Genomic DNA, 14,102 nt, shown 5'->3' with positions numbered 1-14,102 from the left:
ATTCAGATGGTTTACTTTATTTCCATGAGTAACCTCATTTATAAATAGAGAATCTTTTACAGTGCATGTCTTATTTTATTTTAAAATAATTATTAGATTTATGTGCCAAAATGGCGAAGCAGTCTTTATGGACTCTTCCCTATTTTAACCTCCCCTCTCCTTTTTTTTTTTAAATAAATGAAAAATCTCCTGATCATTTTTAGGACTGTGAGGACGTGGGAAGTTGAAAATCCAAAGAAGCAAAAAAGTGTGTTTAAACCACGGACGATGCAAGGCAAAAAAGTCATTCCCACTACGTGCACATATAGTAGAGATGGAAACCTCATAGCAGCTGCCTGCCAGAATGGAAGCATACAGATCTGGGACCGAAATTTGACTGTAAGTTAAATCTTTTCTTAGAACATGGCCACCTTAAATCTTTCCTTAGAAGATGGCCACCTTACAAAGACAAATGTGTTAAAATATTATGAAGGTGAATTTCCTGAATTTAGACCTAATTTAAACTTCAGTGTTAGGTGATCAAACGTTGAGACTTTTCTAGTATACAGCATTTCAGCAGACATTTCAACTCTGTATTTTTCAGTACATATTATATTTTGTTTTTAAAATAAATTTACTCTTTTGGTATAAAATTTAAAGACCATAGTGCAGCTTATTATATGGCATCTCAGTTTATTTCATTTTGAAAGTGAAGTGTTTAATAGTAATATAAAACAACACTAAGCAGAGAACTAGAATACCCTTTAAAAGATTTAAGAAAAACATGAAAAGTCCAAGATGAGCCATCAGTTGTTTTGTAGTTATTTTTCTAGTAATTTAAGTAATATTTTAATATTCTATGACATGTCATTTAGATAGGTTTCAGGTTTTTTCTTTACAGTTTCAGGCTATTAGTAGAATAAATAAAGTTTGGAATTGGAAGGAATGATAGAATCCATATAAATAATGAATACAAAAGCCCTTGGCTAATTCTGTCAATTACCAATAAGCTGTAAAAAGCTTCTTGTTTTATGTATGGATGGTAAAACAAAGATGTTTGTTAAATGGAATGAGTCTAGACACCAGTGTTAAAATAAAATTCTACACAAACACATTTTGGATATCCTTATTTTATAAAAGTTTCTGGCCATATTATTAATTCAGTAAATGTTTAGTACATACTATAAACTAGGCACTATTCTAGGCACTGATAATACTTATCAAAAATTCCTGTCCTCATGGAATTTTCATTCTAGTCAAATATATATGCATATATTCCACCTTTGTCTATCAAATATTTACATTTTGAAGGGGATCCCAGGAAACACAATTGTTTTTTCAGGCAGATGTGTTGGAAGAAGGTTAAAAAGTGTTGATAGACGGGAAAAGAATCTATACTGATAATGCTGAAAATATCTTTGGCATTTTCTGTTTGTCAGATCTTTTTATTTCTGTTTTCATCTCTACTGTAAACCTCATAAAGCTTCATAACAGCATAGAGATCTTAAAAACTTCTTTGAATTGTAAACTGAGTTTTAACCAAGCAGTAAATTTTTTAGTAACTGGTTTTCATCATCTCTGGGTGCTGTTGACTTAAACACAGAAATTATAAAACATGCAGTTTTCTTGTGTAGCTTTAATAGTAGTGTTTTTTGTATAGTGTATATGTATGTGACTTTCTCTTAGAACCCATACATTTTTATAAAGTTGAATATAGTTTTTAAAGATTTGTCTTTTGTATCTTGAAATAAGGAGTATCTCCTATTTTCAGTTTTGTAGAAAGAAAGCCATTGGAATGCCACTTTCTAACAAGTATCTCTTAAAGCCATTCAGCTAATTACAGTCTTTGATTGTTTTGTTAGAATGTATTTAATAAATGAATGTAAGTTTATTATACCATATCTCATTTGTTATATTTTATTCATATTTTTACATTTGGATACAAATGTGTGTCAACTGGAAACAAATCAAGTTGAAAAGAAAAACTTGCCAGCAGGAAACACAGCTTGATTTGAAAACAGATTTTTAAAAAATTCCTTTCTCCCCCCTCCCCTCCCCTCCCCTCCCCTCCCCTCCCCTCCCCTCCCCTCCCCTCCCCTCCCCTTTCTTTTTTGACAGAGTCTTTCTCTGTCACCTAGGCTGGAGTGCAGTGGAATGATCTCAGTTCACTGCAACCTCTGCCTCTCGGGTTCAGGCAATTCTTATGCCTCAGCCTCCTGAGTAGTTGGGATTACATACAGGTGTGTACCACCACACCCAGCTGGTTTTTGTATTTTTGGTAGAGACGGGGTTCCACCATGTTGTCCAGGCTGGTCTCAAACTCCTGGCCTCAGGGATCCACCCACCTTGGCCTCCCAAAATGCTGGGATTACAGATGTGAGCCACTGTGCCTGGCCTGGATTTTTAAAAAATTTCTTAACTTTTTTTTCAGCAAGAAAAATAACCATCCACAGGGAAACACTAAAGCTGAAATGAGAATGCCCAGTAACAATAGTTTTTCCAAACAGTAGTTAAATAATTATATGATGGATAATGGTTAATCTGTATTTTGTGATGATTAAGTAAAACATTCATAATTGCCACATGTAATCCTAGAATTTTCATTAGATCAACTTGAACTTCAGTAAATTAAACAAAACGTATTTTTTAGAAGTAAGGTATCTCCATTAATGATATATTTCTGTGTTCTCAAGACCTACGTTTACTCTAGAGTTATATTGGTCAATATGCTAGCCACTAGCCACATTTGACTATTTTAATTTTAATTAAAATAAAATACAATTAGAATTTCAGTTTCTCAATCACACTGGCCACTTTTTAGGTACCCGGTAGCATCATGTGACCAGTGGCTACTTAATGGACAATATAGACCATTTTCATCATTGCAGAAAGTTCACTGGACATTGCTCCTCAAGAGGAGTGGTTGTTTGCCCAAGGTTCCTTTTATTCATATGATGATGGTCAGCCTTTCATTTGAGAAGAAGGCCTCTTCAGAGAAGCTTCTGTGGATCTGCACTGCCTCCTTGATTCTCTACTTCCCATTCACCAGCATAATTTGAGCAACAGCAAGGCATCTATTGCCTTGTTGGCATGATGTGAGAGAGGGGGACAGAATAGTGGGAGATGACACTGGAGCAGTAAAAGCATGCACCCTGATTTTGCACATGTTGAGCCTGACAGTCTGCAACACTCTTTTTTTTTTTTGAGACGGAGTCTTGCTCTGTCGCCCAGGCTGGAGTGCAGTGGCACAATCTTGGCTCACTGCTACCTCCACCTCCCGGATTCAAGTGGTTCTTCTGCCTCAGCCTCCAGAGTAGCTGGGACTACAGGCATGCGCTACCACACCTGGTTAATTTTTGTATTTTTAGTAGAGAGGGGGTTTCACCATATTGGCCACGTTGGTCTCAAACTCCTGACCTCGTGATCCGCCCGCCTTGGCTTCCCAAAGTGCTGGGATTACAGGCGTGAGCCACCACGCCTGGCCATTCTGCAGCACTCTTATAGCTATTCATATGGCTTTTTCTCTCATCTCTTTCAGTTCAGAGGACTGAAATTTCTTCTTCTCAGCAAGACCTTCCCTGACCACACTATATTTAAATTGCAGCCTTCTCCCTGCCAGTGGTACTCTCTACCCCTCTTATTTTCTTCCATAGTGCTGATTGCTGTCTGACCTGCTGTACTGTATGTTTCACTATTTTTTTTTGTTTGTTTAACTTTTGAGACAAGTTCTCACTCTGTCACTCAGGCTAGAGTCCAGTGGCATGATCACAACTCACTGTGTGGCCTTGACCTCCTAGGCTCAGTTGATCCTTCTGCTTCGGCCTCTCGAGTAGCTGAGACCACGGGCATGCACCACCATGCCCAGCTAATTTTCTTATTTTTTATAGAGATGGAGGGCTCACTATGTAACCCAGGCTGGTCTTGAACTCCTGGACTTAAGCAGTCTCCCCACCTCGGCCTCCCCAAGTGCTGGTATGACAGGCGTGAGCCACTGCACCTGGCCCTCTTTATTGGCTGTTTCCTTCTAGTAGGATATTGGCTGCATGAGGGAAAGGATTGCTGTCTGTTCTACTCCCTGCTGTATTCCCAGAGCAAAGACAGTGCCTAGTATATAGCAGACCTTCAGTAACTATTTGTTGAATGAATAAATGGATGTGTATGTATTCTAAAATAGTAACATAAAATGAGATGGTCAGTTTAGTTCTAAGAATACATTTAAAGAATAGTAGCATAAAAAAACTATCCTAGTTATGTGAATACACAATGAGATAGAGTTGGGTATGTGTACGAGTTTTGGGGTAGAGGGAGAGGAGAGAGGTATTGGGGTAGTTTTTGGTATATTCTTAATAAAATATAAATATATTAATCTGTATATGTGACTGATTTTGGATTTGCTAATAACAGGCAAATTTTTAAAAAACTATGTTCATGTCTCTTTATAATTCTGGGCTTTCAAATAATTCAGCATGTATAGTCTTATGAATACCTAATAACTTCTCTTCATATCAAAACACCTATCAGATTTATTCTTTGACTTTGCACAAAGCACTGTTGCTGTTCTTTAATATCTATCAGGAATCTACAATATACTAGACTCTTGACTAAAAGAACATACTGTGTTTTCTTATCTTGCAATTACTGTTTGTAGGCTAAGTTTTTGTCAGGAAAATTGGGATTCATCTTATTCATGGAGTTTTGTTCTCCCTAGACACAGGTGATGGGAGGGAATAATATTTGAGGTTGTTTGATTTTGCAGTAGGCACCACTAGCAACTTGACCCCTCCTCTATCTGACTGCCTTCTATTGCCCTTTTGGCCTGCAAGCCCTTGCCCAGATTCTTGGGCTGTTCCTTTTGGGAAAATCACCACACAGCACAATGCCTTACCAAGAAAGCCGCAAGATTTCCCCAGCTTGGTTGGCTGTTCAGTGCCCCCATTTTCAGCCATGCCAGAAAGTGGAACGGAGGAATCTGAGGCAGTAATCATATCAGGAAATCAGCTTCTGGCAAGTAAGACAACAAATATGAAGAAAAAAGAAATATCCAGCACACAGCAAATCTTTAAATGTCTCCAGTTGCTGTCAGATAACCCATGTTAAAAGATTACTTTATGTCTTTCTGCATCCTTCTTCTTATTAATACATGTATTCACAGATATATAGATTGGGCACGGTGGCCCATGCCTGCAATCCCAGCACTTTGGGAAACCAAGGTGGGCAGATTACAAGGTCAGGAGTTCAAGACTCCTGTCTCTACTAAAAATACAAAATTAGCTGGGCATGGTGGCAGGCACCTGTAGTCCCATCTACTTGGGAGGCTGGTGCAGGAGAATCGCTTGAATCTGGGAGGCGGAGGTTGCAGTGAGCCGAGATTGCGCCACTGCACTCCAGCCTGGGCAACAGAGCAAGACTCCATCTCAAAAAAAAAAAAAAATTGTTTTTATATAGAGAGAATTTGAAGCTTGTTTTTTTAATTTGAAAGCATAAAATAGTAGATATAGCTTGATTTCTTTGCTTTTTTTCAAAATGTCTTTATTTAAATAGGATCCTGTAATTTTACCTACATGAAATATGTGCTTTTCAAAAAAAATGTTGGTTTTTTGGTTTATTATTATTTTATTCTATGCCACTCCTCTCCTCTGTCATTGTCCCATCTCTATCCCTTAATGCTTGTAAATTACCTGATAGGTATCCTTTTGTGGTTTTCTCCATATCTGTATATCTGTATCTGTTCACATCTGGAACATTTCAACTGGTATTTTTGAGGAGCTCTCACCTCACTGAGAATAAGACAAAAGAAATTTAAACCTATAAGTAGTTTGTAAAAAATTCAGGGAATGATCTGTAAGGTAATTTATGACCAGGTGCTACTTTGTATAATGCCCATCATATGGAAGAGTTAGGGAAGGCAGAGGTCAGGTGGGGAGTCATAGGGCCTCTGAAAGGTGCACAGTTTGGATGAGCAACAGGATTAATAGGGATTACAGAGTAATAATGTTCATAGTTTACTAAACAAAGCAGAAATAATGAGCTATTCTGCATATAAACATGATACTAAAGGATCTTTTGAGATTCTTACTTCCCAAAACAGTCTTGAATCTTCTCTTTTAGAATCACCAGCAAGCTAATTTGATATAATGAAGGAAAAGTAAAGCAGAATAAAGATAATGTTTTGTGGGAGAGGTGGCACTTGAGTCCCTGGGTGCCCTCAAGTTACTTAAAGTCTCTTAGAAGTCACTTCTCACTGTTGGACACCATCTGCTGTGCCTTACATTAACAATAATTTTCACAATTAAAAAATTTGCTTTTAGTGGGTTTTTTTGTTAAATTTTCGTAATGCAGCTTTGAACATTTTTCTCTCACACCTCAAGTACACTAATTTAAGACAAATTCTCATACTATTTGTTAACTACTTTCTGTAGTGATTTTTTTTTAATGGCTGGTAATTGCATCTTTTTGTTGCTTTTGGGATATTCTTATAAAGCTGTCATAGCCACTAAAAATGAAAGCAGTATTTACTTTTATGGAGGTTCCCTATGTATGTGTACTAAGCTAGATTGTTAGCAAGAAGGAATAATTTTATGATAGCGTGCTCTTAATATTTTCTTTATATTTTTCATTTATATCTATTAGAGCAATCTAAACTCCCTAAATTGAGTGTTAAGCTGTTGGTATTCAAGATTTTGGAGATTTTTAAAAAAATAATGCATTGATATATTTTTAGCATATAATGTTTTATCCTTGTTTCCAGTCTTGTTTGTGATAAATTTGTCATCTGTTATATAATTTTAAAGTCATATGACTTTGATTTTGAAAACATTTTATTACATAGTTATTCATTATTTACTGCCGTCTGCAACTGTGAAGATGCGTGAAGAACTCATGTTTCATTTCAAAATTTTCCTTTGAGATTATTTTGATTTCAGCCTTTTTGTTTTTTTAAAAAAAAAACTTCTTTGACATACCATTTTAGCTATTAATCTTTGGAATAATGTATGGAGAGATTTTTAAATTCTGATTACTCTATAGTCGATAAGTATCCTTTATTTTCCTGATAGTGATATCATCAAAGACTTGTATAAGTTAAACATGACCTCCAATGGTTAAGACTGTGCTTGCAGCCCAGACTAATGACCTCATCTAGGTGTCTTCTCCTTTCTTTCTGCAAAGACTAATCATTTAACAATAATTCACAACTTTTACCTAATAATAGGTGTTCAAGTTAAAGTAGCACGGTATTCACTATAAGGAGAGGGAGTAGTTGTAGACAAAAAGAACTCTATTTGATTTTTAAACAATTTTTTAATACCAAATGATTTAGAGAATGTTTCTGGTATCTTTGAGAAAAAAGATCATCTGTGTGAAATATAAAGAGCAATGCTAGAAATTCAAAGTTTTATCTCTTCAATAGACCTAATTCTGGGAATGTAGAAGAATATATATGTATATATTGACAGCTAAATGTCTACTGCATAGTCCTACAGCATGTTTTATAGATGACATCTGAGATATACAATTACATTATATTTTACTTCAGATTTCATGTCTGTGAGTCCTGACTTTCCTAAGCTCTGTTCTTCTCATTTTCTTTATTTACAAAATGAGGGCATGATCCCCCCATGTCATGTTGTTATGAGGATTATATTAGGTAATATATATAAAGCATTCAGATAGGACGTGCACATAACAGGTTCTTAATAACTGCTGGTCTTCGTCTTTTTTCTTTTTAACTCCTAGGCTACTTACAGTTTTTGTAGAATGGTAAAGTTAGACCTCAAGATACTATTTAACTCTGGCTGTGAACATCTTACGCATCCAAGTCTGAGAGATTTCTAGGCGACTAAAGGTTTGGTTTAGGAGGATAAAGAGTATAGGTGCCTTGCTCCAGCCAGTCATTCATTGTATGCAAATGTAACCACCATCAATAAGTAACAGTGCTGTGGACCCATGTTTTAGTTATGCCTGAGTAGATACATCAATTATAATGATGTTTTTACAAATATTCAACAGAACACATGACATATGAACTATTCTATAGTGCTTTAACATGCCTATTTTCAATGGTTACATTTCCAAAAAAGTATATCATTGATTCAAAACACAAAACCATCATAACTGCAAATTACTTGCAGGCACTAAACTTAAATTCTAATTTGTCAATTATTTTCGTAGAGTTATATAAGTTTTAATAATAATGCTCTTGTAAATAATGCTCTTATAAAATGCTCCTGCAAATGCTTTTGTCACACATGCTGTTAGAAGCAACATTCACTAAATGAAAAAATACTGACTTTTGAAAAAGTTAGGGTAAAAGGTTTTTTAAAAATATGGATGATTATTGTCCTTGTTTTTTAAGACTATGAATAATATAATAATTTAAGACTTCCAGTTAAAACATGGCAGGTTAAACACATTTGTTCAACCATGCTTCCTCCTGAAACCTCACTGAAGTGACAGGAAAGGCTCTTTTTAAAGCATAAACCCAAATGGATGAAGAGAATTAGAGAGGAGATGATAGCAGAAAAGAGGTATCAAGATTCATTTGGAAGCTGGAAGCCAGATGCATAAATGGTAACTGACTTAGCCACCTAGAGAAAGCTGAAACCTTAGCCATGGTAGGAGAAGCCTGTAAAAGACAAACTGATTTGTCTTATAATTCCCTCCTCTGCTCTATGCAGCCAAATCACTGCTCTCCCTTTACCATCACAGAAGACAAAATAATTACTTTTAAAGGGGCCTAATAAAGAGACCCTATATTCCAGGCAAAGAAAATCTTCATGTAGAGTTGTTTGTCCTCTCCTCATCTGTTGTTGTTATTATTGTTGTTTTTGTTATTATTATTGCACTTACTAAGTACTTACTGTGAGCCAGACAATATTTTAAGCACTTGTAATATTTTATTTAATCCACACAGCAACTGTATGATATAAATGCTGTCATTATTGTTTTACTGATTTAAAAAAAAATCCAGAAACAAAGAAATTGACTTGCCTACTAAAAACTACAGTTAGTATGTAGCATAACTGAGGTTCAATCCCAGGCATTCTGGCTCAAGAGTCTATACTGAGAGTCAGAAAAACTATGGCCATGTACCAAATCTAGCCCACTACCTGTTTTTGTATGGCAAGCTAAGAATGGTTTTTACATTTTTAGATGGTTGTATTATTTTTCTATGGCTGCTGCAACAAACTACCACAAATTTAGTGGCTTAAAATAACAGAAATGTATTATCTTACAATTCTATAGGCTAAAGTCTCTTTGGGCTAAAATCAAGGTGTTAGCAGGGCATTGTTCCTTTCTGGAGGCTCCAGGGAGAATCTGTTTCCTTGCCTTTTCCAGTTTCTAGAGGCCGCCCTTTTATCTTGGCTCCTGGCACACTTCCTTCATCATCAAGGCCAGCAACGTTGTTGAGTCCTTCTTATGTCATAACACTGCGACCTTCTGTTCTGCTTCCCTCTGCCACTTTTTAAAGACCCCTGTGATTACATCTAGCCTACTCAGATAATCTAGGATAATCCCCCTATTTTAAGGTCAGCTGATTAGCAACATTAAATCAATCTGAAACCTTAATTTCCCTTTGCCTCATAAGGTAATATATTAACAGGTTCCAGGGACTCAAATGTGGAAATCTTTGGGAGTATTACTCAGCCTATCGTAATGGATTCAGAAAATCAAAATAAAAATATTTTGTGACACATGAAAATTATATGAAATTCAAATTTCAGTGTCCATAAATTTTATTATAACAGCCTTGCTCATTCATTTGTATATTATCTGTGACTGCTTTTGTATCATATTAGCAGAATTGAGTAGTTGCAACAGAGTATATGGTCCTCAAAGCCTAAGATACTTACTATATGGCCCCTTATAGAAAAAGATTTTGACCCCTGTCATATAGTTTCTAATTTGGATTTTAGGACTTTTCTCTTCGATATTAATGGTAGACATGGGTCACTAGACATTTGGGGAAATCCTCTAACATGAAATACAGAAACTTATACTAAAAAGAATAAGTAAGTCAGAGGAGAGAGAGATAATGTAGAAAACTGAAGAAATTTTCAAGGAAAAAATTATTCTCTCTAAGAGTATAATTGATACTCTTAGAGGAAAATAGAGACTAGTACAACCAAGAAACTAAAGCAGATTACTACCAAAAAATTTGAATGTTAAGAGATTAAGAAAGATCTCTTGCAAAATAAATATGTGATTGAGGGATAAGGGAAGGAACCCCTAGGAGTATTAAAATCTCCTGGAAAGTATATGTAAATATAGTTGAGGAAGCCTAGGAAGTAGAATAAAAGACAGTGATAGAAAAAAGATAGGAGACTTACAGTGTCAATTCAGGGTCTAGTATTTGACTAGAAAGTTCTAATGAAAATACAGGAGAGGGAGGTTGGAATTAGGTAAGAAAGAGTTACTAAAAATAAAGAGGTCTCAGAACTGAAAAAACGTGATTTTCCAGAGAGGAAGGACTCATCTGGAAAGAATGAAAAAGACGCACACCAAGCCATGCGTCATGAAATTTCAGGACACCAGGAATATAGAGAAGATTTTACTCACAGGGAATACAATAGGAAACATGTGACACAAGAATAATAGGACCATGTAATTTGGGATGTTGGTAAGACAGTTGCTCAAATGTAAGACCAGGGATTCTGTATTAGTGCAAAGGGAAGTCATCTTTCTCAGTCTTCTGTTGAGGTGATGAAATATTTTAAGTTCAGTAATCATTACTTTTAGTGACTGCTCACCAAATCTTCTTAACTCTGTCCTAAGCATTATTTATTCCAGACATACATTCAGCTACATGTGAAACAACCCACCAGGATTATATGCCAGAACTTACGCTCAATATACCCAAAACACAACCTGTCTCTTGTAGAACTCATTCTTCCTTTTGACTTTGCTATTTTTATTATTTTTCCATTTAGAACTTTAGAATATTCTTTGCCTCCTGTAACCAGTGTCAGTCTTATCAGTTCTGTGCTTTAGTGTTTCTCACATTCACTCCCTCAATTTCGTCTCTCGCTTTCATTCTACTTCATACCCTCATCACCTTTAACTTGTGATGCTGGCTATCCTCACCCTTCTCTCTCCATGTTCTGATAAACCTAGCCCCAGTTTAAATCACGTTAAACGCAATACTTACTACTTCAGTACTTGTCATATGCTGAATAAAGTTCAGATTTTCTCAGACTGACACTTCCAGTCTTTCGGTTTATACTTTTTTCCAACCTTTGAGTATCTTCCATAACTTTCTCCATAATCAAAACACTTTTTTTTTTGACACAGGGTCTCACTCACCCAGGCTGGAGTGCAGTGGTGCGGTCTTGGCTTACTGCAGCCTCTGCCTCCCAGATTCAAGTGATTCTCCCACCTTAGCCTTCCGAGTAGCCGGGACTACAGTCGCGCGCCACCATGCCCGGCTAATTTTTGTAGAGATGGGTTTTCGCCATGTTGGCCAGGCTGGTCTCAAACTCCTGACCTCAAGTGATCCACCCGCCTCGGCTTCCCAAAGCGCTGGGATTACAGATGGCAGCCACTGCACCCAGCCTAAATCAAAAAACTTTTTAGTCAGACTAGATTATACTTTGTTCCCTTATGATTATCCTCTGATTTACTGCCTTGGTGCCTTTTCCTATACTAAACACTCCACCCTATATGCCTCTCCCACAAGCCCCCCGCTGCTGGTAGAAATAGCCACCATCCACTATCAAACATCCATTGAAGAAGGCCCAATCACATGCCATTCCCTCCATGATGCTCTGTTATGAACTAGAAGATTATGTATCTAGGGATATAAACCCTGAAAATATTTTGTTTTATTTTTAGTTTGCCTGGTTGTTTATTTTGTTTCCCTTTAAGATTAATATGGTCAGGGACTTTTTGTCTTATTTGCTGTTTCTCTGTGCCCAAGATGAGCATGACATATTAATAAATATTTGTTGAATAAATGAATGAATGCTATCAGAGCATTATAGGTTTTATCTTAAATGGGTTTGGTTTTCAATTGCTTTATTGTTGTTTTTAAATTTTAAATCATTGTTCCTTAAACTTACTATCAAATAATTGTGTTTTATAAGTTGTTTGTTTGCTTTAGCCTTCGGTATGTAGTGATGCCTATTTGCATCAGTAGTATTTTTAGCCTATTCTTTTCCAATAACTAGATTTTAAAGCATATAGTATTAACAAGTGATATTTAATGAACACTTACTTTGTTCCAGGGACCATTTCAAGTGCTTTTTATATATTTTAATTCATTTAACCCTCAGAACAATACTGTGAATTAAGTACTACCATTAACTACATGTTTTAGATGAGAAAACTGAAGTACAGCAGTGAAGGGTTTAACAACTCACCCAAGGCCATGCATCTAGTAAGTTTTGGAGCCAGGAACTCTGACTCTAGAATATGCACTCCAAAATTTCACTGCTATATGGTTCAAAAATAAATGACCCTGTTGGGAATATTCTAAAACAAGATTGTGGTGATGGTTGTACAACTCTGTAAATTAACTAAAAATCATTGAATTGCACACTTAAAATGAGTGAATTTTATGGTCTTAAATTATAATTTGATAAAGATCTTTAAAAAGTGGGTGATCTATGTTCTTATTAAAATGGATTATGATGTTTTTCAATATTTCATGTGCAGTGGAACTTTTAGACCTGAGTTCTCTTGCCACTGGAATATGGGAGTGGGTGAAGTAGGTAATCTATGCCTTGCCTAAGTTGGCTAAGGACAGAAAAGTTTATATGTCACTGTTACGAACTCTTTGGGGGTGAGAATTTTTTCTTCCTTACCTTTGGATCTGTTGGTATGTAAACCATGCATAGCAGGGACTTGATAAGTATTTGTTGAATTAAATCTCAAGGGCTTTATTTACCTGCACTGTAGATACTTAAATTGTATCCCCAGAAATCCTAGCTTTCATAGTCTAATTTTAAAATATAGCCCTTGTGCAGTATACTTAAAAGGTAAAACATATACACTGCCTAGATGCATAGATATTAACATATAGAAGGGAAAAATGTAGCTGGTGAAGACACTGTGTACAAAACTTTGTAGATTAATATGATTGCATATTGATCAAAGGTGCTTGAGGAAGCCAGAAGAAAAATTGAGTTCACATAAGTATTTACTTATAAAGATTTTTAAAGGTATTCTGAAAACATTGAAACTCACAAAGTTGGAAGAATTAAAATTTTCTGCTAAACATGGCAGAAATAGAAAACATATAAATATTTATGGATGTGTATTGATATTTAGGACAGAAAAAATGGAAACCAATCATGAACCAAAAACTTCAGTTTAAAATATATCCATAAGAGATGCTGTTATAGAGTCAAATGTATAAATATAAGCAAGCAGTTAATATAATCTTATATTTTCATTATATTGAATAAGCAGATTCAATAGAAGGATGTAATTTCACTTTGTCACTATTTAGTGACTTGAATTTAGTCAAAATATAAAGGTCAAAATGACATATTTATTAAAAACAGTAAGATTTTATTTGTTTGTTTCTTTTGAGGCAGAGACCTGCTCTGTTGCCCAGGCTGGAGTGCAGTGGCTCAGTTTCGGTTCACTGCAACCTCCGCCTCTGGGGTTCAAGTGATTCTCCTGCCTCAGCCTCCCAAGGAGCTGGGATTACCAGGTGCCCATCACCACGCCTGGCTAATTTTCATATTTTTAGTAGAGATGGGGTTTCATCATGTTGGCCAGGCTGGTCTCAAACTCCTGACCTCAAGTGATCCACCAGCTTTAGCCTTCACATAGGGAAAAGTGAAGGAGGAAGTGGGAAAAGGTTGAGGTGGGTGGATATATCACATCAAATAGGGCTGTTTTGGCTATGTAGAGTTTGGATACTCTTCTGAGGGTAATGAGAAACCATTACATGGATTTTAGGAGAGGAGAGGATTGGCATTATTCAAGTTACATTTTTAAAAGAATCATTCTGGCTGTTCTGCATGGAGAATAACTACAAGAAGAGAAAGGTGGAAGCAGGGTGACTGGTTAGGGGCTATTTTAGACATAAAGGTAAATTCCTGGACAAGGGTTTTAGTGGTGAAGGTAATGTTTGGATTCTGAAGATTTTTTGAAGCCAGAGCTAACAAATGGATAAT

The 14,102-nt window shown here is 36.0% G+C and overlaps 1 protein-coding gene across 2 annotated transcripts in view; it reads left to right on the top strand.

Moving 5' to 3' along the window:
* The window catches only part of WDR70 (WD repeat domain 70), a 364,079-nt gene that overhangs the window by 210,256 nt on the left and 139,721 nt on the right, over positions 1-14,102 (top strand). For both annotated transcript variants that reach the window (XM_031003468.3, XM_031003469.3), the window contains exon 10: positions 204-378. In XM_031003468.3, the coding sequence (XP_030859328.2) occupies positions 204-378 (175 nt within the window). The remainder of the gene's footprint in view (positions 1-203; positions 379-14,102) is intronic.

The sequence above is a fragment of the Gorilla gorilla genome, chromosome 19 (assembly GCF_029281585.2).
Source record: "Gorilla gorilla gorilla isolate KB3781 chromosome 19, NHGRI_mGorGor1-v2.1_pri, whole genome shotgun sequence".
Classification (NCBI taxonomy): Eukaryota; Metazoa; Chordata; class Mammalia; order Primates; family Hominidae; genus Gorilla; species Gorilla gorilla.
This window is presented reverse-complemented; position numbering and strand designations above follow the sequence as displayed.